The sequence below is a fragment of the Labeo rohita genome, unplaced genomic scaffold (genome assembly GCF_022985175.1).
Source record: "Labeo rohita strain BAU-BD-2019 unplaced genomic scaffold, IGBB_LRoh.1.0 scaffold_168, whole genome shotgun sequence".
Taxonomy (NCBI): domain Eukaryota; kingdom Metazoa; phylum Chordata; class Actinopteri; order Cypriniformes; family Cyprinidae; genus Labeo; species Labeo rohita.
In genome coordinates, this window is record NW_026127868.1 from 54,247 (window position 1) to 78,691 (window position 24,445).

The window sequence follows — 24,445 nt, forward strand, 5'->3', positions numbered from 1 at the left end:
TGACTTGTACTTGAGGTTTAAAGTGGACTCAATCCTCTTTTTAGTTGTGATATAGTGGCTCCGTCTAAATTACATTCACACTGGTGAATTTGGAAGCCAAACTAATTAGAATATAATAGTAAAAATAATTTTATATTTTATTCCTATGACAGTAATAGCCATATACTGTAAAACAGTTGCATCGTAAAATAAATGAAAATTAATATTTCACAGGTATATTATTCAACCTTATTCTACAGTAGGGAAATAACCAGCGCTCGCTCCACCCTCAATACCATAACTGTGGTGAGTTCCTTGAGCAAGTCACCGATTCCCCAACTGCTCCCTGGGCGCCACAGCAATAGCAATATGGCTGCCCACTGCTCCAGGTGTGTGTTCACGGTGTGTGTGTGTGCATGTTTGTTCACTACTCACTACTGTGTGTGTGTGCACATGGATGGGTTAAATGCAGAGCACAAATTCCGAGTATGGGTCACCATACTTGGCCACACGCCACACCACGTCCTTTCCTTTCCTTTTTCCTTCCTGGAACCATTGCCTACAGTCATCACAGGAAATCTGTAAAAATAATAATAGTAAAAAAGAATGTTACCAGCATTGTCAGCAATTGTTCTAGTCTATTCATTAATATCCCACACCAATGTAATAAATAAATAAAGCAAAGATGTTCTGAAGGCCCAATACAAGAAATAGGTCCATTTAAACTGACATTAAAGAACAGGTAATTTTTAACATTGTAATTTTTTGAAAAGTATTAACTTTGTATCAGGTCTTTGTATATATCTCACTGTCAGTAGATATGAACATCACTTAGAGTAGTGTTTGCTTACCATCAACTTGGAAGTTGGAAAAAAGTCTGTGAATTACATGTTTATGATTATGAAAATCTGGAATCTGAGGGTGCAGAAAAAAATCAAAATATATTGAAAAAATTGCCTTTAAAGTTGTTCAAATGAAGTTCATAGCAATGCATATTACTAATCAAAAATTACGTTTTGATATATTTACGGTAGGAAATTTACAAAATATCTTCATGGAACATGATCTTTACTTAATATCCTAATGATTTTTGGCATTAAAAAAATCGATAAATTTGACCCATCAGATGTATTTCTGGCTATTGCTAAAATATACCCGTGCAACATAAGACTGTTTTTGTGTTCCAGGGTCACATGTAGTTATAATATGAGTTATTGAGTTTTATCTGTCTGCACCTACAGATTAGACTAAAATGTATACGCAAAATTTAACTGCATAAACTCAGACATTAGATAAAAACAAAGAAACAATAATTTAAGGATAATTATAACCACAGAACATTAACGGAAGGGGGAGAATAATTTTATTAGGAGGTTAAATACTTGGGGCACTGTATAACTGATGACTTGTCTGACGATAGGGACATTTACAGACAGTGTCGTCTGATGTATGCTCAAGTGAACATGCTGATGCCCAAATTTAGTATGTGCTCAGAATCTGTTAAGATTGCACTTTTTAGAGCATTTTGTACCCCTATGTATACTGCCCATTTGTGGCGGTGTTATAGAAGGAGTAGCATGTAGAAACTTTGTGTAGCATATAATGCCGGATTGAGGCTGTTGCTTAAGGTTCCACGATGGAGCAGTCCAAGCCACATATTTGTTCGGGCGGGTGTGCCAACTTGCTCTGCTGTGTTGCGTAATTTGATGTACAGGTGTAGGTTATCAGACTCTGCAAACAGTATAATTTTAACACTGACGAACCCAGTGTTATGGATCAACTGGGGATCATGTTATCTGGGGATATGCGCGTGCACGCAAATCGTTCTACCTGAGATTGCAGCAGATGTTGGACGGCCACAAATTCGTCACATGGAATTTTCTACGGAACAGATTTCAAAGCTTTCCACATTATTTGTGAATGTTTTTATCATTATTGGACTCTGTTGTTTTCCCTTTCACTATTTCAATGTATCAGACGCCGTTTAAGGGAAGTTTAATCTGTTTTCATGTAGCGTCTCACAGACCACGCCCAGATTGTTTTGTTTAGGCTACTTTTTTTTTTTTTTTAATAATAATTATCAATAAGGTATTTACTTTGTATAACGCCTGTATGTGCAGTAATTAAAAAAAAAAAAAAAAAAAAAAAATCTTTAATTTGTGTATTAAAGTAGGAATATTGCTGTAGTTAAAGGGACATCAAGCACTTTAATAACTTTATTTATTTTCTTTTGTTTAAATATTGATAAAGAATAAGTGATAAGCTATAGTTTTGCATTGTGCCTATAATATCGAATTAGTGACACAGATAGGCTGCAGTGAATTATCTGTATTTTAACAATACATATACTGTAGCTTCAAAGCAGCATTACATAAAATGCATGTTTCTGTTACTAGGAAGAGAAATCTGCTATGTCAGAAATGACACATGTCAGTGTAATGTCCATATGTGGACCACAAAACCAGTCATAAGGGTAAATTTTTTGAAATTGAGATTTATACATCAGCAAAAAGCTGAATAAGCTTTCTATTGATGTATGGTTTTTAGAATAGTTATTTGGCTGAGTTACAACTACTTTAACATCTGTGATCTGAGGGTGCAAAAAAATAAAAAAATAAATAAAAAATCTAAATATTGAAAAAAATGCAGTTAAAGTTGTCCAGATGGAAGTTCTTAGCAATGCATATTACTAATAAAACAAACAAAACAAACAATATACCTGTGCTATTTAAGATTTTTTTTTTTTAGATTTATTTTTATTTATTTATTTATTTATTTTTTTGTGGTCCAGGGTCGCATATGGCAGAAATGTTTTTTTTTAACGAAGGTCTATCAAGTCAAGTCACCTTTATTTATATTGTGCTTATTACAGTAGGAGCAGCTTTACAGTGTGTCAGTAATGCAAACAAAATTTAATTATCCTGAAAAGCAGCTCTAAAAGTAAACAGTACATTTTTTCTGTTAAAGTCAGCTCTTCGTAGAGTCAGTGAAGTCATCGTCCAGCTCAGTTCAGTTGTGTCAATGGCTGTCTTGTGACAAGATGGATCTGTCTCTAGGGCACATCTAGTTGTCATGGTCTCAGCTGACATGGTCTTCAGAGAGGTTGTGGTTCTGATCCATCATCTAGTCTGGATACAGACTGGATCTGGTTAATTAACATCATTCAGTTAAGCAGAAACATTTTAAGGCATTGATTACATATTGTGATCATAATGATAATTTTGCAGTTTGCATGCTAATTCAGAGTTGGGATCATGTGAAGTTTTTGCAGGGGTTGTTGTCATCTCTTTACAGGTGTTAGTGAGGTTGTTACCACTGAAATGAAGATAACTGGCATAATTCAAAGTTATATTGCATATAAAGAGGCCCCTGCTCATTACATTTCACTTATAAAACTGAATATGTGTCATATTTACAGTTTAATAAGTCTGCAATAAAGTACATAATAAAGCTTATCCTATTCTAATTGATGTTTAGGAGAGAGATACCCTATTCATGTGAGGTGCCAAAGGACTATGAGGTTAGTGATGTATACTGTCTCTTGGAATATTAATCATATATGTAATAATTCATCATCACAGTATCATATGTTCAACATGAAATAGTTGCAGTTGCCACTGAATGGTTATCACAGGACAAAAGGCAGTATGGAAACTGGCAAAGGAACTTGATTCGGTAAGAAAGTTCCCTACAGCATGGCTCATTTTTAATTGTTAAACACTTGTCAAAAACTTTATCACCTTGTAAACGTAAACATGCCACAAATGTTACATACATATAGCTAATATGAATTGTATAAAAAATACATTCCTGTGTTCATCACACATATTATAGAGTTTGGCTTTTGAATCTGTTCATCATGTTTTCTACTGTTAGAAACACAAGTAGTCTGACGAGAGCCAAGGATGTAGTATGTAAAAAACTAAACAGTCTAAACAGAGATCTAAGCCTATTCAAAATCAGTCATATGTCCAGGGAAGAGGATACAGAGGCATCAGAGCAATCAAGAGATCTCAGGAAATAATAATAATAATAAAAGTGTAAAATCCCTTAAACGCAAGACAAAGCATCTGTTCTTTTTTTTTTTCTTCTTTTTCTTTTCTTTAATATTAAGTAATAACTCAGAACATTAATAATTTGATTAGGAACAATAGTAAACTCAAGATCAATTAACAAGACTTGTCAATAAAAACATAATGGACTTTGCAATTCTTGTTTGCTTTAGGTAGCATACCACTAATTTTAACTTAATCTATATTTGTTCATTAGAACACATATGACACAGCACACTACAGACACAATGCTATACAGAGATACTGAAACAACAATACTTTCACTTCAGTTCTTTGAGGAGTTTGACCATTCATTGCAACAATTGTCCCATGTTAACGTGGACGTGGTTTGTGAGCGAGACATGGGAGCATGGTAAACTTCCTTAAAACTGCGTGAAATATGCAGACACGAACACGGCAAAATCAAAGCACTTTATTTTGCATACCAAATGTATACTACTGGTGAAACACATTTTTAATTATATGATCTGTGCAATTTCGCATGTGACGAATCTGTCTTCGTCTAACATCTGCTGGAAATCCAGGTAAACATACTTGCGTGCATGCGCGCATCCCCAGTTAACATGATCCCCAGTTAATCCATAACACCGGCACTTAGTTCTGTCAGATTTTTTTTCCAGTTTGTGGAACCGTTGGCGTTTTAGTCTATATGAAAATATGTGATGTTGTGGATTCTGTCTGTTTTTTTTTTGTTTTTTTTTTTAAAGTTGTTTTATTGTTGTTTATCTAGTCTATTGTATTGTCTGTGTGTCCTTAATAAAGTTTAATTGATTGATTGATTGAATTACGCAGACATGGCAACCCACTCAGCAAATACGCTTGGTTGAGGGGGTGTCACTACCCGATCCGTACCTGAAACACCATTTGTACTGCGCATGTGCGGAATCACAAGTTTTGCTCTGCGCATGCGGACGGTTGCTGCCACTTCCTGTCACCGCCAACTTTTTACGACGTCTTCTAGTGATATGGATTCTTTTGCATTTTCCACACAGCTTCAAAGGTTTCTCTTAAAAGGAGAAATTCCTGACAGTTCTACCAATCGTCGCAAGGTGAGATGGGTGTCTCCGAATTTTATCATCAAAGGTTATTTGTTTTCCTTAGGATTATTAGGGCCCGAGCCCAAAAGGGCAAAGGCCCTATTGTTTTTCGAAGGATTATTATTATTATTTGTCACGATCTCGGTGTGGTCTGCCTAGGTTTTTGTTGTCGTGTTTGTTGTTCGGGTGCCTTGTTGTCCTGGAGCACGTTCATTTGTTTTGACAGCTCGCCATGTGCTGCGCTTTCATTGTGGTGTCCACCCCGCCCCTCTTGTTATCCTTGTTAGCTAATTTTCCCCGTCACCTGCACCCTGTTTGGTCCTAATTTTCTCCCCTTTATTAAGCCCTTGTGTTTTCTGTCTTGCGTCAGTCCGTTATTCTATGTGTGGAAGCTCTGACTCTCTTGCCTTGTCATCAAGTTGCCGTATTTTCCCTAGTCCTGCTGGTCTAGCGCTCCTGTCTTTTTTCAACTTTTGTTTTTCGCTGGCCTGCCCTTTAGGATTCTCTCCTGCTCCCCGCTTTGGCTCTACTCCGCCAGGATTCCCTTCTTTTCACGGCAGTTCCGCCTGCTCTCTCCCTGCTCGCACGCCGCGCTCCCTCCGGAATTCAGCCGCGGCTATTCATCGCCGCCCTGCCGCCTTTCGTTCCTGTGGGCTTTGCTGAAGCGGACAAGTGCTCCGCGCTGATCCGTCCGACCACTTGCTGGCTGTTATTGCTGCTTTGCTGACTTTTTTGTCTGAACATTTTTGTTTTCAAATAAATATTGAATTTTGTTGCACCTGCAATTGGATCCCGATCTCGTTCCTGACATTATTATTATTATTATTAGGGCCCGAGCCCTAAAAGGGCGAGAGCCCTATTGTTTTTCTAAGGATTATTATTATTATTATTTAGGGCCCGAGCCCTAAAAGGGCGAAGGCCCTATTGATCCCCTAAGGATTATTATTATTAGGGCCCGAGCCCTGAAAGGGCGAGAGCCCTATTGTTTTTCTAAGGATTATTATTATTATTATTTAGGGCCCGAGCCCTAAAAGGGCAAAGGCCCTATTGTTTTCCTTAGGATTATTAGGGCCCGAGCCCTAAAAGGGCGAAGGCCCTATTGTTTTTCTAAGGATTATTATTATTATTTATTATTTTTTTTTTTCAATGTTTTTGGTGGTTTTGGGGCCCTTACCATGCTCAAAAACTCTTGAAAATTGGCACACACATTGGAATCTGCGGCCATTAGGACGTCGCAGAGACTGGGACCCGGGCGTGGCACAGGGGCTCTACGGCGCCCCCTGCAACGCAGTCAGAAAACTTGATGTATATCCCACACATACTTGCATGTATACATATGAAACTCGGAACACATGTAGATCTCATTGAGCCAAACAACTTTCGCACTCATGTAATAGGCTCCACCCAACAGGAAGTGAGCTATTCAGGGCTGTTTAAAAAGCGCATGCTCTGGAATTTGATATACTCCTCGGAGGCCTTTATTCCGACAGACACCAAACTCGGTCAGCATGACCTCAAGACATTGGGGATGCTAAATTGCGGAGGGATTTTTGATATCTCAAACGGTTTGGCCGTGGCAAGGCGACGAATTTATGGCGAGAAATGAGAAACAGGAAATGGCTAATAACTATTCCACACATTGTCTGATTCTCATGAAACTTCAGGAGTTTGTTCGTTGTATGATGCCAATCACATAGATGTGACTATTGAGAGTCAAAGTTATAGCGCCACCAACTGCCAGCAGGAAGTGTGTCATTTTTAAAATGCTTTTAAATCAGCCTCTTAATTTTATTCGATTTGCTTCAAACTTCATCAGAATAATGTGAAAACACGGCCAATGAGAATCTGTAAAGGGATTGTGGATACATTAAATGCTGTTGCCATGGCAACGTGTCAAACTTTAACATTTGTTTCCCGTGATTTTGGGCCACTTAATAAGCTTAGATTTTCATGAAACTCAATACACACATCAGTATTAATGATAGTTAGACACTGGCAAAGGCTCATAAACGGGCGTGGAGGAGGCGCTCTATAGCGCCACCTTTAGTCAAAAGTTGGGGGGTTAGTTTTAGCTACAGACACCAAACTTGGTATGTATATTGGTCTCATCAAGCCGGACAACTTTCTAATTTACACCCATTAGCTGCGATCAACAGGAAATCTGCTATTTTGATTTGAATGTGGATTTTTGGAAAAATCTGGCTATAAACAAATTCATACTCCTCCAAGCAGGAATAAGTAGTTCACACCAAACTTTGTCAACATGATGCCAACATACTGAAGATGATAAATTGTGAGTGGATTTGGGATATCTTGAACGGTTGATTTATGGTGATTTATTAAAGTAGCAGTAAAAAACATGACCGTAATTTTAAAATGCAGCAACCAAACACTTCAAAAATTTTTACATACATAGAACTAGTCATTCTGAGTAATAAATGCTTAGTTCAATTGATATAAAATACTCTACTAAAAATAGAAAATTAAAAAACTATTAAACATCTGCTCTCACTGTAACTCTCTCAGTCTAACTCTGTGTGTGGGGGGGGGGTGGTTTGTGCCTGAGTGCTTGTGTGTATGTGTGTGCGTGACAGAGAGAGAGAGAGAGAGTGCATTTACAGTGCATTATGCTAAATCTTCACAACTTTTTACATATGGAAAAACAAGTCATTGTTAGGAAATATGTTTATCATGTTTTCAGAGACTGCAAAAAGATTTAAAATATCACAGATGTAAACTTGCAGATGAAGACTGTAATACCGAGTACGAACACAAGATAACCTCATAGGATAAAGAATCTTTTTCAGCTCATTCTCAGTCTATCAGAATGATTTAAAAGCGTTTTGCTTTTAACCCTTTCATTGCTGTAACCCTTCAATCCAAACTGCCACAGGGTTACTGTCAATTCATGTGCCCACCGGGCACCGTTTTTCTGATGGCACCAGGGTTGCGGATGCGCTGGCGGCGAGGGCCCGCCCATCGCTGCTTGCAGCTATATTTTTTTTTTTTTTTTTTATTATTATTATTTTTTTTTGACTATTCGGGGGGTTTTGGGGGCCTTAACGTGCTCAAAAACTCTTGAAAATCGGCACACACGTTGGAATCTGTGGTCATTAGGATGCCGCAGAGACTGGGACCCGGGCGTGGCACAGGGGCTCTACAGCGCCCCCTGGAACACCTTCCGAAACTTGATGTATATCCCGCACATACTTGCACATACACATATGAAACTCGGTACACATGTAGATCTCACTGAGCCGAACAACTCTCGCACTCTATGTCATTAGCTAATCCCAACAGGAAGTGAGTTATTCAGGGCTGTGTAAAAAACGCATGCTCTGGAATTTGATATACTCCTCGGATGGCTTTATTCCGACGTCCACCAAACTCGGTCAACATGACCTCAAGACATTGGGGATGAAAAATTGCCAGGGGATTTTTGATATCTCAAACGGTTTAGCCGTGGCGAGGCAACGAAATTATGGCGAGAAATGAGAAACAGGAAATGGCAAATAACTACTGCTCACATTGTCTGATTATGATGAAACTTCAGGAGTTTGTTCATTGTATGATGCCGATCACATAGATGTGACTATTAGGAGTCAAAGTTATAGCGCCACCAACTGGCAGCAGGAAGTGTGTTGTTTTCAAAATGCTTGTAAATCAGTCTCTTAATTTTACTCAATTTGCTTCAAACTTCATCAGAATAATGTCAAAACACGGCCGATGAGAATCTGTAAAGGGGTCGTTGATACATTAAATGCTGTTGTCATGGCAACGTGTCAAACTTTAACATTTGTTTACTGTGTTTTTGAGACACTTAATAAGCTTGGATTTTCATGAAACTCAACACACACATCAGTATTAATTATAGTTAGACACTGGCAAAAGCTCATCAATGGGTGTGGAGGAGGCGCTCTATAGCGCCACCTTTTGTCAAAAGTGGGGGGGTTACTTTGAGCTACACACACCAAACTCGGTATGTATATTGATCTCATCAAGCCAGACAATTTTCTAATTTACATCCATTAGCTGCGACCAACAGGAAGTCTGCTATTTTGATTTGAATGTGGATTTTTGAAAAAATATAGCTGTGAATGAATGAATACTACTCCTACAAAAAACAATGAATTTACACCAAACTTTGTCAACATGATGCCAACATACTGAAGATGTTAAATTGTGAGCAGATTTGGGATATCTTGAACGGCTGATTTATGGTGATTTATGAAAATAGCAGTAAAAAAACATGACCGTAATTTTAAAATGCAGCATCCAAACACTTCAAAATGTTTTACATACATAGAACTACTCAGTCTGAGAAATTAATGCTTACTTCCATCGATATAAAAAAGTCTACAAAAAAAAAGAAAATTAAAAAACTATTCAACATCTGATCGCACTCTAACTCTCTCACTCTAACTCTGTGTGTGGAGAGGGGTGGTTTGTGCCTGAGTGCTTGTGTGTATGTGTGTGCGTGACAGACAGAGAGAGAGAGAGAGAGAGAGAGACAGAGTGCATTTACAGTGCATTATGCTAAATCTTCACAACTTTTTACATATGGAAAAACAAGTCATTGTTAGGAAATATGTTTATCATGTTTTCAGAGACTGCAAAAAGATTTAAAATATCACAGATGTAAACTGGCAGATGAAGACTGTAATACAGAGTAACTACATAATAGGAGGTTTACTGGTCAACTTTATCCCATGGTGCAACACCCTATACCAACTCCCGAAAAAGGACCAACACTGACTGTGGTTGTAACCTTAGCATTAAAAGCTGAGTTTCTCTCTGGCAACAACACACTTAAAGGGAACAGAAGCTTCACCACATTCAAGAGAGACAGCTCTATTCCTGTTTTTTCTGTCTTTTTTTTTTTTTTTTTTTTTTGTTTAATTTGACCTAGTTCTCACATTCTCTCTGCATTTCTTGATGTATGTGAATCCAGCTGTTAACTCCCAAGAATCATCATGGGGCTAATCATAAAGTCTCCCTAGACTTTTAGGCCTTCTGATGATGGATGCCTTGTTCAAACATTAAGTACTGTACTTCCCTTGTAGTCAGGCATCTGCCAGAAATATATTGTTTGGGAGTGTATTCTTAAAACATAGTTTTGTGTGACATCTAATCTGAGATTGATAACAAATGAATTTTTTCTATTTTCATGACAAAATAAATCTTATACCAAACAAACACCAACAGGCATCCACCAGATTCAGTTTAGACAAAATGTGACTCACTCTGAGACCGGACTCTACACTCACAGGATGAAAATACAGCAATGTTGCCAATTATTTTTAAATGTAGCCTATTATTAAATGAAGCCAGCATGACCTCTTCCCACAAATGCATGTAACAGGAAAGTTGTGACTCCAGCCACCACTGCCTCAACACCAGCTGCGTTATGCACAAGGGTTTTAAACTTTACATTTGTGCTTAAATGAGCCATTCTGCTCTAGTTACAAATATACAAACCTGAAAGCAGATGATTTGCTGATTGGATTACTAAAGAAAATGAGCAATTGTGGTTGTTCACAGTTATGGTGTTTAGGTTGTTACTTTGCTCATATGTAGTCCAAAAACTTCTAGACTACTCTACACAAATTATTACACTAATTCATGGACAATTTCATGAAGAGTTCTTCTTATTAGGGCCCGAGCCCTAGAAGGGCGAGAGCCCTATTGTTTTCCTTAGGATTATTCTAATTATTAGGACCCGAGCCCTGAAAGGGCGAGAGGCCTATTGTTTTTCGAAGGATTATAAGGGCCCGAGCCCTAAAAGGGCGAGAGCCCTATTGTTCTTCTAAGGATTCTTATTAGGGCCCGAGCCCTAAAAGGGCGAAGACCCTATTGTTCTTCTAAGGATTATTAGGGCCCGAGCCCTAAAAGGGCGAAGGCCCTATTGATCCCCTAAGGATTATTAGGGCCCGAAGCCCTAAAGGGCGAAGGCCCTTTTGTTTTTCTAAGGATTCTTTGTTATTGTTCTTCTTCTTACGACTCATTTTTTTTTCAAGGTTTTGGGGGGGTTTTGGGGCCCTTAACATGTTCAAAAACTCTTGAAAATTGGCACACACCTTGGAATCTGCGGCCATTAGAGCCGGGCAGAGACTGGTACATGGGCGTGGCAAAGGGACTCTACAGCGCCCCCTGGAATTTGGAGAGCCAAATATCAAACATACTTGCACTTACACATATGAAACTCGGTACACATATAGAACTCATCAATCTGAACAACTTTTGCACTCTATGTCATTAGCTAATCCCAACAGGAAGTTGGTTATTCTGGGTTTTGTCAAAAACGCATGCTCTGGAATTTGATATACTAGTCCTAGGTTTTTTACCCAATTGCCACCAAACTCAGTCAACCTGATCTCAAGACATTGGGGATGAAAAATTGTGAGGGGATTTTTGATATCTCGAACGGTTTGGCCGTGGCGAGCCGACAAATTTATGGCGAGAAATGAGAAACAGGAAATGGCTAATAACTATTGCACACATTGTCTGATTCTGATGAAACTTCAGCGGTTGGTCTGTTGTATGATGCCGATCACATAGATGTGACTATTAGGAGTGTAAGTTATAGCGCCACCAACTGGCAACAGGAAGTGTGTCTCTTTTAAAAGTGCTTTGATATCACATGGTTAATTTTACCCGATTTGCTTCAAACTTCATCAGAATAATGTCAAAACACGGCCGATGAGAATCTGTAAAGGGGTCGTTGATACATTAAATGCTGTTGTCATGGCAACGTGTCAAACTTTAACATTTGTTTCCTGTGTTTTTGGGGCAGTTAATAAGGTTGGATTTTCATGAAACTCAAGACACACATCAGTATTAATGACAGTTAGACACTGGCAAAAGGTCATAAATGGGCGTGGAGGAAGCGCTCTATAGCGCCACCTTTTGTCAAAAGTGGGGGGGTTCATTTTAGCTACAGACACCAAACTCGGTATGTATATTGGTCTCATCAAGCCGGACAACTTTCTAATTTACACCCATTAGCTGCGACCAACAGGAAGTCTGCTATTTTGATTTGAATGTGGATTTTTGGAAAAATCAGGCTATAAATAAATTCATACTCCTCCAATCAGGAATAAGTAGGTCACACCAAACTTTGTCAACATGATGCCAACATAATGAAGATGTTAAATTGTGAGCGGATTTGGGATATCTTGAACGGTTAATTTATAGTGATTTTTAAATTGGCAGTAAAAAACATAGCCATAATCTTTCAAATGCAGCATCCAAACACTTCAAAACTTTTTACATACATAGAACTAGTCATTCTGAAAAATAAATGCTTAATTCCATCGATATAAAATAGTCTACAAAAAATAGAAAATTAAAAAACTATTAAACATCTGATCTCACTATAGCTCTCTCACTCTAACTCTGTGTAGGGGGGAAGGGATTAAGTGTGAGTATGTGTGTGTGTAAGTGTGACTGGGGGTAGTTAAGTGGCTGTGTGTGTGTGTGTGTGTGTGTGTGTGAGAGAGAGAGAGAGAGAGAGAGAGAGAGGGACAGAGTGCATTTAAAGTGCATTATTCTAATTCTTAACAACTTTTTACATATGAAAAACAAGTCATTCTTAGGAAATATGTTTATCATGTTTTCAGAGACTGCAAAAACATTTGAAATATCACATTAGTAAACTGGCAGATGAAGACTGTAATACCAAGGATGAACACAAGATGACCTCATAGGATAAGGAATCTTTTTCAGCTCATTCTCAGTGTGTCAGAATGACTTAAAAGCATTTTGATTTTAACCCTTTCATTGCTGTAATCCTTCAATCCAAACTGGTACTGGGATACTGTTAATGCATGTGCCCGCTGGGCACCGTTTTTCTGATGGCACCATGTTGCGGATGCGCTGGCAGCGAGGGCCCGTCATCGCTGCTTGCAGCTATATTCTATTTTGAGTACTCAATCATGCTAAAGAAAACATTTTTAAACTAGTAAAAAAAAATAAGACAGAATCTTATCTGTGTAAAAATCTGTGTAAACTTTTCTGTGTGGGTACACAGTAAAATCAGCAGTGTTAATACCGTAGTGTTGCTCTGTCTTTACTCTGAAGGAGTTAACTCAACAACAAATAGTGAAAGATACCCCCTAGTGTTGGTGAAAATTAGCAGAGTTAATTTCCGCGTCATTAACTTTACTCTGTTAAGCTCCGCCCCTCAATCTACCCCCTGCGAAGATCTGAAAAGGACAGGAGTTTTCTGGTCGCCATTTTGTTTTAGCTCCAATCGACAGGTAAGCTTGTTTAAGTAACGTACTAAAACACAGTTTTAATATTTCATCTGAATAAATGTACTAATGCTACTGCATATGTTGTATTTTGATGCAATTTTTGTAGTTTCGTCGGTTTAATTTCGGAACTGCCGAATAGGTACCCAGATAGCCAAAATGATCTGGCCCAATAACGGCCCGAATCCGGCAAGCCGGAAGAAATGACTCGGGCCAGATGCGGTTACCGGACTCGTGTGAATCACGGGAGTGAATGACGCGCCAGAATCGGCCCGAGTACGCTGGCCCGAGTCCGGCTGCCGAAACTGAACCGACACTGCCGGCATCGGGCCACAGTCACAACAGCATAGATTGTACAATTAGCCGGTACTGGCCCGAGTCTGGATTCCAAATGGAAATGTATATGAAATACAGACCTATATTTATTTAATTAATAAAGAACAACAAAATTAACCAGAGCAATATTAGCTGGTTTGCTAAAGTAGCCTATTAATTGGTTCGCTAAAAACTACAAAAAACGTATTATTAAAGACTTCCTCCAGTTTTTTTTAACAATGTTATTTCCACAAATATCACACACACATGTACCTCCCCCCTATCCCAAGTAAGAATGACACCATATAAATACTGTACAAGAAAAATGTATTTGAATTTAATATTGAAAAAATGACATCAACAAATGCATAAAAGCACAATAGAAACTCCCCTCAGGACCTCAAGTTTATCCTAAAAGAGGGACAGAATAAATGAAAGAGAGACATAAAGAGGGGACACATACTGAAACAATATGTTAGTCAGATCTCATTTGATCTCAATGGTAAATGTTAACAACATTTGTAGCATACCTCAGAAAGATTTTTTGTTGTTGTTGTTGTTGTAGGGCCTGCTCGCTTCTTCCACCATGCCATCTGTTTATAAACTTCTCTGGTTCTCCATCCAGCAAACTGCAGTATTTGCAGAAAATATATTGTTTAAAAAAGTCAGTCTTGTGTATGTGACACAAGTTTGCCTGTTTAAACATGAAGCTTAGCATAAAGACCAGCTAGGAAGTAGAGAAGAAAAAAAAAAAAAAAAAAAAAAAAAAAAAACACTTTATGTGGTTAGTCATTTTAAAAAGTATTTAGACCACTTTTTACTTTTTGCAGACTTTATTATGTTGTATATTTGTTTTTAAAATGACAAAAATGACAAAAAAGAGAAAAAGTCTATAAAAGTTTGGGCACCCTGCACTACTTGGCAATGCACACTTTGGCGAATATCACAGCCTTTGAAATGGTGCAGTTTACAGCTATATGAGTAATAGAGTATTCAAAATGTTACATGTAAAATGTCAGTCTAATTAATTATATTAATTTTGGCCCTATAATTGACCACTCACAACACCCGATCAGACTCGATCAGAACAACAAAATTATGGCCTATGTTAATTTCCTAAAAGAAAACATACATTTACACACGAAGAGTTCAGGTGCAAAACCAGCTAAAAGCCATCTCTGTCAAAAATGATATAATGATACTGAGTGAATGCTCTTGACACATATAATGTGTCCATCAAATACTTAACTCGCTAAAATACCAGCCTCAGCCCAATCAGAAGTACCAGTACTTACATAGAAACATCTGAGCCTGATAAAAATGCATTTTTTAAAGAAAGACGTCAGATGGATTTAGCTGGTTTTGCATCTGAACTCTTCACATCTACTCTATAGCAAAATAACATTCAATTACTTACATGGCACAGAGGCACTCTTTTCAGATGATCTTGACAAATCTGACAAAAAAATAAATAAATTATATATATATATATATATATATATATATATATATATATATAAAAGATTAAAAGTAGTATAGCAGGAAGGCACATTACATTCACATACTGTGTTGTGTAATTAAATAATTACATTTCACTAACCACTAATGAATACATGAATTAAAACTGCTGCATAGAAATATTGTGAATGTGTTTGACAGTCAGCTGAAAAAAATATACTTACAAAGCCAAAGACACTCAATGCTGTGGAGCTTTTGGGGTGCAGCAGCTACTGACACAAAAACAAAGGGGATAAAAACAAAAGAATCACTCAGTACCAGTAAGATGCATATATCTGTACAAATTGAAATGTACTGATTTTTAATAAATGATTACTGACGAACCAGTGTGTTGAACATGACAAGTCCAAGATGCAGAATGACTAGATTGATCACTTACAACAATCGGATGACAACCTAAAAAAAGAAAGAAAAAAGAATGAATATTTTCGTTATTGAATATAATTATTTTACTTGAATATGACTTTTTTTTTCTTCCCTGCTGTATACACAGGCCTAAATCTTTTACTTTTATTGTAATTTGTTATTAATAAAAAAAATAATTATTATTATTATTAGTATTAGTATTATGATAAGGATAGGCTACATTGGCTTGTGAGTCTTTCTGTCTCTCGCTCGCTCACACACGTAGACAGAGAGAGAGAGAGCGCGCGCGCGTTCAGTGTGCGTCAGTGTCCAGCGCTCTCTCAAATCTGTGAGACTTTCTGACACACTTAAGTGTGAAAATATTATTGTTGATAAGTGTAAAATGAATATATTTTTTTTAACTAACGTTACCTTGACCGACATGAATGTGAGGTTTTCTCAATCCTAGCAGATCTGCGCAAATGACGTCATACAGATAACGGTATTAACGGTAACAGTTAACGTTAGTCAGCGGTGCTGAAGAGCGGCCCATAGAAAATAAAGACTGAAAGACTCGTCTAAGTGAACAGTAGGCTTAGATATGGTACATTTAAATGACAGTCCGTCAATTTTACACTTACGTACACAAAAATACGTCGTGGCAAGTTCATACGTTGGAGAGTTGCTTTTCGTCACGTCATGCAATGCTAAAACAAATTATGACAATAATCTAACTTAATTTGTTTGTTTGTTTTCAGTTGCAATTGGCATTATATCCCATGAATATGTTTTAGTTGTTTTAATGCTGAATTATCTAACCAGGCCCGGTTCTACGGGGGTGCTTGAGGGTAAGCACCCCCAAACAAAAGCAAAAGCACCCTCAGATAAAATTATTTATAGCGTATTAATTTTTAAATTAATGAACACGCAGACAGATGCACACACATACATAAATTCGCCAAATTAATGCGTACACACAAGCTTATAAATAATTATCTTATTTTTATCTTTATCTTATTCTTATTTTAGCTGAATTGTTAAAAGCGCACCTCGGGTCATGTGACACGAACCAACCAATCAGCTTCATCCTTTATAGAAACAACATTGAAAACTCAGCCAAGACGGTGAAACAGCTGATCATAGCTGTACAGGGATAGACATTTTTAAAATACATTTTGTAGCAGGGCAGTGCTAGAAAGCCATTTATCATTTGCTGAAACTAACTTGTCTTCATGGAGAGCGTAGGCCATGGTTGCCTAGTAACGACAGACGCCATGGGAGCGTAACTTAGCGCTTTGGAAAGAACGCGTTTTTAGGCGCGACATGTGAACTGCTCCTAGATGAGCAATCTAACGTCACAATGGGGCATCAGCATTTTTATGTGTTGGTTAGTTGAAATTGCGATGTTTCAGCTTGGACTGTAAGTTAGATGTTTGCATCATTTGTCAATGTTTAACGTGTAATTCATGTAATATCGTTGCTGATGTAGGTTTAGTTGATTTTCAGCATGTATTACGACGTTAGATACAGTCAGAATAAATGTGCTAATAATATAATATGTATTCTGTTGTAATGTTACATAAACTAACGTTATATCTTTGCAACTGTTCAGCTCACAGAATAAATGTTTCCAACGATAATTTACAAATTCTGTGAGGACATTTATTTGATCGCCAGCATTGCATTTTTTTTAAGTCACATAACCTTAGATGGCGCTATGGGCTTAGCCATGGTTAAAATCTGCACAACGAAGGAATAAAACGCGCGCTAAATTGTTTATCGAACCTTTCTTAATGTTATGGTTATATGTTATTAATGTTAGGCACAGAATTAGCCGACATGATCAGATGTTTGTAAGGAGTGGCAGTGTTTAAACGCTGTATATTAGAAAAATAACGAAAATGTGCTTTAATCTTGACAATGAAACTGGGTGTAGCAATGTAATTGACATTGTCGCTGTTTTAAATTTTCAATTTTAGGCAACTTCGAACAGAAACTGTATGGCATCACTAGATGAAAAGTGACTGTAAGTATTTACTGAATTATTTGACTTTTTTTTTTTTGCTATTTTGTATGACCAGTTATTAGATCTAACTGAGGTGACTATGCAAATTATTGCAACAGTATTACTGTTGGCATATTTATTTATATGTTGGGCATGAAATCTTTTTTACACTATAATCTGCGTTATACTCTTGTCACTTCTTACAGATCATGCTGGTTAAGGTGAAACTTGGGGATGCCCAAAAATTTGTCAAGATAACTGAGCTGAGCCTGGCGGATTTTTTGACTGCTGGTAAAAACAAACATATATATATACTTTCATTACATTCATTTTTATGTTTTTTTTTTTTTTTTTTTTGTTACTTGATGAATTTCTAGTAATTTTATATGAGAATATGTATAGTCACATGTTGCTTGTGCCCTGATGTTCAAAGTTAATCATTGCTGTGTAAAACCTTGTAAGACTGTATACTTTCTCATAAAATTGCATGTTTTTTATTTTTGTTTGTTTGTTTGTTTTTTTTAAGCATTTTTAAAGTTTGGTGTTCCATCTGTACCCGAGAATGTGAAGGTTTTTGATGAATCAGGGACTGAGGTGGATGATGATGTTTTTGAGGATGTAGTCAGAGATCCCTCAGTTGGAGTTCTTACAATAAAACATGGTGCAGGTTTGTATTTATTATATTACTCATTAGAAATTTAATACTACTAATTTACAACAATTCACCATAAATATTTATCTGCAAACAGACTTGGGTTCTGCCTCTCCACAAGCCTCTCATGGGCAGTCAAATCAGTCCCTGTCTTCTTCCATTGACTCCAGTGATTCACAGGACACAGTCATTATTGAAGAAAGCTCCTCCAGTAAACGAATGAGGTTAGACGATGAAGCTAAAAAGGTGGGTATGGGGGTAAAAAGTAAAAAAAAAAAAAAAACTCATAAGTGTAATTTTAAAAATTAAAATCTATTTAATACTTTTATGACTGAAGTTGATTTATGAGACTTATTATTATAATAATATATATATATATAATACATACACACACACACATATTTATTTATGTTATTATTTTTTTATGTTTAAGTTGGTGGAAACAATTCTTGTCCAGAAACCTGGTGGGGAGCATATAATAAATGAATACAACCGAACTAAGTCTCTGGGGGACGAAACAAGGAGGAAAATGGTTAACATCTTAACAGCTGACATGACAGAAAAGAATGGGTAATCTTCATAATTATTACCTGGTGTAAATATGATCTCTATAGTTTTACATTTTTGTTGTTGTTGTTTAGATTCATGCAAAGGACACTAAAAATCTTTTTTTTTTTTTTTTTTTTTTTTTTTTTTTTTTACTGCAGTACATCACCACCAAGGCAGGTGAAAGAAAAATACGCCAGAGGAATTGTGGCTTTGTTCCCTTACCTGAGTGACCCCTTTTCTAAAAATGGCTACGTAAGTGTCAGCTTTGAATTCTAATTCTGTGTTTGCATTTTAAATGCTGCTGATCTCACATACCCATACTACAGGTGGTGTATTTTGCTACTGAATTTAAAGACTTTTTATCTTTATTTTTATTTTTCTAAGGAACATTATTATGATGGCGAAAGCGGGACTGGGTACTTAGCATGGAGAATCAAAACTATACAGAGAGGCTTAGCTAAGGAAAGACGTGCGTCATTTGAAGGTACACAATAAAATTTTGAAATCTACCTTTTTTGATTTTTATGTAGCTCATTCTGCAATCTTTTACAGGAGTTCTCTTGCTGAGTTGCCTGTTTTAAGGATTAACTTCATTTAACTTTAGCAGTGTTGAAGCTTTTAAAAAGTTTTGTTGTTCATCATCAGGACAAGGAACTTCTGCTGAAGCGGGGTCTGGTGGACCAACTATAAGACGGCAGTCAGAGTTTAATCCACAGACCACCCTGAGTGAGGATGAATGCAAGGAAGCAATTGCATTTATGAGCCATTCTTCTGATGAGGACGCCATCAAGAAGAAAATGAAATTGACGTTCGACTATCGCCGCAACATGGTTCTTGACCCCATGCAGTCAAGTGATACATTGACAGTCTTTCCACGATTCAAAGACATTAAAGGCTTGGTAAAGTGTTTATAATCATACTTTTAACAATTTAACAATACAATAAATTGTACTGATGTTTAAATGTAAGTTTATTCACTGCTTGCTTGGGTTTATATCCATAATGATTTGTCTGGTACTTAAAAAAAATATATTTTGGCTCATCCTTTTCTGCCTCTTCTTAGATTGAGCAAGACTTTGTTCTAATGTTTGGAGAAGGAGTGTCAGGCAAGCTACTGGAGAAGTGGACGACTGCATTCAAGAAAAAAGTGATTCAGCAGTGCAAAAAGCTTCCAAGCACCAGTGATTTGGAAGAACTACTGCTGGCAGCTGAATCTCCTACTGGTGACTCAGAAGAGGGTGTTAACTTAGGTAAGATGTTTAAGATTAGGTTTATACTTTAAATATTAATTAGAAATATTAAGCTAACGTAATGTATGTGTGTAAACAGGTTGGGACAGCGACCTCTCTTCTATAATACTTCTGTTGCATCTGATCCCACCTTCTGCCCAAGGCCGGAAAAGACCAGGAAAGGTGTCTGCCTCTCAAGCAGAAAAACACCTTGTTGTCTTCAAGAAGGTTTGTTTTTTTTTTTTGTTTTTTTTTGTTTCTTGTTTTATTTATTTTTCTGTTTTATGTTTAACATATTGGTGATAGTTCTCTTCCAATTTGCTTGGCTTTCTCAGAGTGGAACAAACATTGAGGAGCATCTTCGAGAAATTACATCTGTTGCTCAGCCCTACCTCCTGGCCGTGGGATCTCAGAAGAATTCAATTCACCAGTACTTCATCATTCTTGATCGGCATGCCATTCCATGCAAGTCAACCTCTTCTCTTGGTGCCATTGACGAGCTGTTTAAGGCACACTTTGTTTTTGGCACCTCTTACAACATTATGCTACACAACATGTACACTTTCATTCAGACCACTGTGTACAACATAGATGTTGGCAAAGTGAAGGAGAGTCCTCGTGTTGCTGAGGTCAGAGCACGGCTTCTTAGCTAGGTTCTAATTTTAAGTAGCTAAGTTTTTCTGCCCTCATGAAGTGTTTTGTTTGTCAGGCTGAGTTATGTGGTTCAAAATTGCTTCTTAGGCACTTCAGATTAGTTCATGGTTTTGTTCCTGGAAAGAATCTTCGCCTTAAATGTGTAGAGGCAGGGTGTTGTTCTGTGTTTGGGACTTTTTCAGGGTTTAGAAAACATTTGAATACAAAACACCCTGAGCAAAGTGACCAGCATTTTGACACCATTGACAACCGTGAGACTGCTGAGGCAGAAGGACAAAGTAGTGCTCAAACATTTGATCAGATTGGCTCTGTTGGAGAAGTGGCCATGACATCTGTATTGTTAAAGTCAAAAAAGAGCACTTTGGATGTGTGTGCATCTGCTGTTGCACAACTAAAATTTGCTGGCTTAAGTCAGTCTGCTGTAAGTGGTTTTGTTTCATCTATGGAGGAAATAATTTTTGAGATTCACAGTCAGGCCCAGGATGCAGCTTTGCTCTGTCTGTCTCCACATGACATTGCAACTAAAAGGAAAATAGAAAGTTCATTTCAGCATTTGGAAAATCCATTTACTTTGTTAAATTCGGAAGCCAAACGAAAGAGACTTTTTACAGAGAAATGGGGAACTGTTGAACCAACCGAAATAGTGCTTGGCACAAGATTTGATAGCAGGAGAAATAAAACCACTGGAACATTTGATCAAGTTGTTGTAACAGATAAGTTTTCTTATATTCCCATTTTAGAAACACTAAAGTCAATTTTACAAAATCCGCATCTTACTGATTTGTTTAAACCCAGGCATGTTCCAAAGGAAGGTGTTTATGTTGACTTATGTGATGCGGCACATTTTAAAAGTAATTCTTTATTTTGCACAGAAAAAGATGCTTTACAAATTCAGTTATTTTATGATGATTTCGAGACCGCTAATCCTTTGGGTTCCAAAAAAGGTATACACAAATTGGGTGCCATCTATTTTACATTAAGGAATTTCCCCCCCATTTTTAACTCCTCACTGGATAACATTCATTTATGTGCCCTCTTTCATGCACAGGATATTAGACGGTATGGTTTTAATTCTATAATTGAGCCTCTAGTAAATGATCTAAAAGTTCTTGAGATTGAGGGGGTTAAGAATCCGATATCTGGACACTGTGTAAGGGGTACAGTTGTTCAAGTCACAGGGGATAACCTTGGCTTACACAGTTTATTAGGATTTCTGGAGTCATTTGGGGCTCAATATTGCTGTCGTTTCTGTGTTCTTGAGAAAGATCGCTTTCAATTTGTGTTTTCTGAAGATAACCCTGAAATTGTACTAAGAACAACTGAGATGCATGCTCTGCACTGTAAAAGGTTGCAAGATGACTCTACACTACCTCATGTTTATGGCGTCAAACGGGTGTGTTTGTTAAATTCACTCAAGTATTTCAACACGGCAAACAATTTTGCTGTGGATATAATGCACGACATTTTAGAAGGTGTTGCTCAACTAGAGATAAAACTTGTTCTGCAGTACATTGAGTATAACTTTCTGAGTGCTGATGATCTTGCTGGTAGAATACATGCTTTTGATTATGGTTACAATCAGCAGAGGAACCGTCCTCCAATGGTCAAATTGTTTGGTGGAAGCAACGATTTGGGTTTAAATGCCATCCAATCTTGGTGCTTGTTACGCAACATGCCTCTGTTATTTGGTGATTTAGTGCAGAGAGATGATAAACACTGGTATCTTTTGCTTTTACTTCTACAGATTGTTAACATCGTATTTTCACCAGTCCTAACAGAAGGCATGACCATTTATCTTAAACATTTAATAACTGAACATCACCAGCTATTCAAAAAATTATTTCCCGAAAAAAATCTGTTGCCAAAGCATCACATAATGATACATTACCCACAGTGTATAAGGAAAATTGGACCAATTTTGCACATGTGGTGTATGCGTTATGAAGCGAAACACAAATTCTTTAAAACACAATTAAAAAGCTTCAAAAACATCACCAAAACGCTAGCCAAAAAGCACCAGAGTTGTATGGCAATGCACTGGGAGTCATTTAGCCAGTACAGATTGACCCTTGGTCCAGGGAAGATGATTGAACTCAGTGGACTTAAAGGTGGCATGGACATTGCTTCCAAACTAGGGTTGGACATATCAGAACTTGTCTATTCTGTAAAGTGGATCAAACATCATGGCACAGAGTATCGCCTTGACTTTATTATCTGTACAGAAGTAGCATGTGAGATGCCAGTGTTTTGTAAGATCAAGACTATTGCTGTGAAAGATGAAAATGTACTGCTATGTGGAACACTGATGGAAACACTCTGTTTTGATGACCATTATCATGTATTTACAGTCAGATCTCACCCAGACCGAGTTTTAAAGGTAGTGAATGTTAACGAGCTGTTTTATTTCAAACCATTTGATCTTCAAATGAAGTATGGCACAACAGATTCTGCACTGCATATAGTGCCCTATTGCCATTTTATGCAGATGTGATGTTTTTCAGATGTCATGTATGTGTTTAAGCCTGACAGTGTTTTAATAAATGTTTTAAATGGTACGTTGAGGTTGTTTTCTGTTCTGCTCAGTTCTATTCCATGTATTTAATCTAAAAACAAACAAACAAACAAACAAAAAACACTCTGTAAAAGTTGATTTTGCACTGTCGCAGAGAAAAGTAGTGACACCACAGAGTGAAATAATGACACTTATGGAGTTATTTGATCAGCATTTTAACCTATTACAACACCAAATGGGTTTTAAATTTGTACTCTCTAAGTGGGATTTTTTTCACTAATAAAAATGTAAATAAACTCTACAAAAGTGAAATATTAACACCATGTGGTGTTAATTTTTCTTCAGTGTTAAATTGTGGTAACACAAATCAGAGTTAATTTCCTTTAGTGTTAAATTGTGGTAACAAATATCCAGTGTTGAGCAGTGTTAATTTTAATTGACCTCCTGTGCCCTTCTTATACCGAACAGAAAAGTTAATTTTACTCTAAAATGATGAGTGAATTACACTTTTTCTGAACACTATGAACACTATGACGAGAGTCATTTTCGGTTATATTATAATTAGGTCCATGTGAGATTGTATAATCCTCTGCTCCATGCCCTTCTTAACTCATAAGACATGATGAGTCTAGCAATCATAATAAGACATGATGAGTGAATTACACTTTTTCTGTGTGTGGTTGTCTCAATGGTCCAGGATCCTGACTCTGTGCTCCATCGCTCAACTAGAAACGAATCTCGGCAGTTAATCAAGTTAGATATTAAATTCAACAGTCCGTATTCTGAGTGGGACCAAATTTGGTTGTTCTCCTGGGTTTACCAGTGTTAAACCGGTTGATGGGTTTATCAGGTGTTGCGTCAACCTATGACGGGTTTAACAGGTGTCGCGTCAACGTATGACTTAGGGGTAGTGAAATATGGTGTATGTGCGTGACCGTCCGGTGACGGGTTACAGAAATACGGCGTATGCGCGTGACCGTCCGGCGACAGGAGACGAATGATGCTCTTTGAGGAATGTTTGGAGATTTTACAGTCTGGCCCCCACATCCGTTGCGGGGCGGGCATCTTTTGGGGGATCAGGTTGCGTTCCAAGGTTCGCTTGCATTTTTGGTCAATCTCATTCTCTATAGAAAATAAAAAATGAACCACGACAAAATAAATAAACATTCTAAACAATAGTACTGGTACATATCATAATAAACATAATAATAATAATAAAGACTTTAAATAAATAATAATAATAATGAAATTAAAAGATTAAACTTTCTCTCTCCCTGTTTCTCTGTGTGTTTGAGTGCGTGAGGCAAATTCTCTGTCTGTCTCTC

The 24,445-nt window shown here is 37.2% G+C and overlaps 1 protein-coding gene across 1 annotated transcript in view; it reads left to right on the forward strand.

Moving 5' to 3' along the window:
• The first annotated feature begins 17,014 nt into the window (after positions 1–17,014).
• Positions 17,015–24,445, forward strand: part of LOC127158751 (uncharacterized) — a 16,810-nt gene continuing 9,379 nt past the window's right edge. Inside the window, exons 1-11 of the mRNA XM_051101762.1 lie at positions 17,015–17,545; positions 17,731–17,815; positions 18,051–18,191; positions 18,274–18,422; positions 18,610–18,746; positions 18,884–18,977; positions 19,110–19,209; positions 19,371–19,624; positions 19,789–19,975; positions 20,055–20,182; positions 20,290–20,583. Of these exons, the coding sequence (XP_050957719.1) occupies positions 17,734–17,815; positions 18,051–18,191; positions 18,274–18,422; positions 18,610–18,746; positions 18,884–18,977; positions 19,110–19,209; positions 19,371–19,624; positions 19,789–19,975; positions 20,055–20,182; positions 20,290–20,583 (1,566 nt within the window). The 5' untranslated portion in view covers positions 17,015–17,545; positions 17,731–17,733. The remainder of the gene's footprint in view (positions 17,546–17,730; positions 17,816–18,050; positions 18,192–18,273; positions 18,423–18,609; positions 18,747–18,883; positions 18,978–19,109; positions 19,210–19,370; positions 19,625–19,788; positions 19,976–20,054; positions 20,183–20,289; positions 20,584–24,445) is intronic.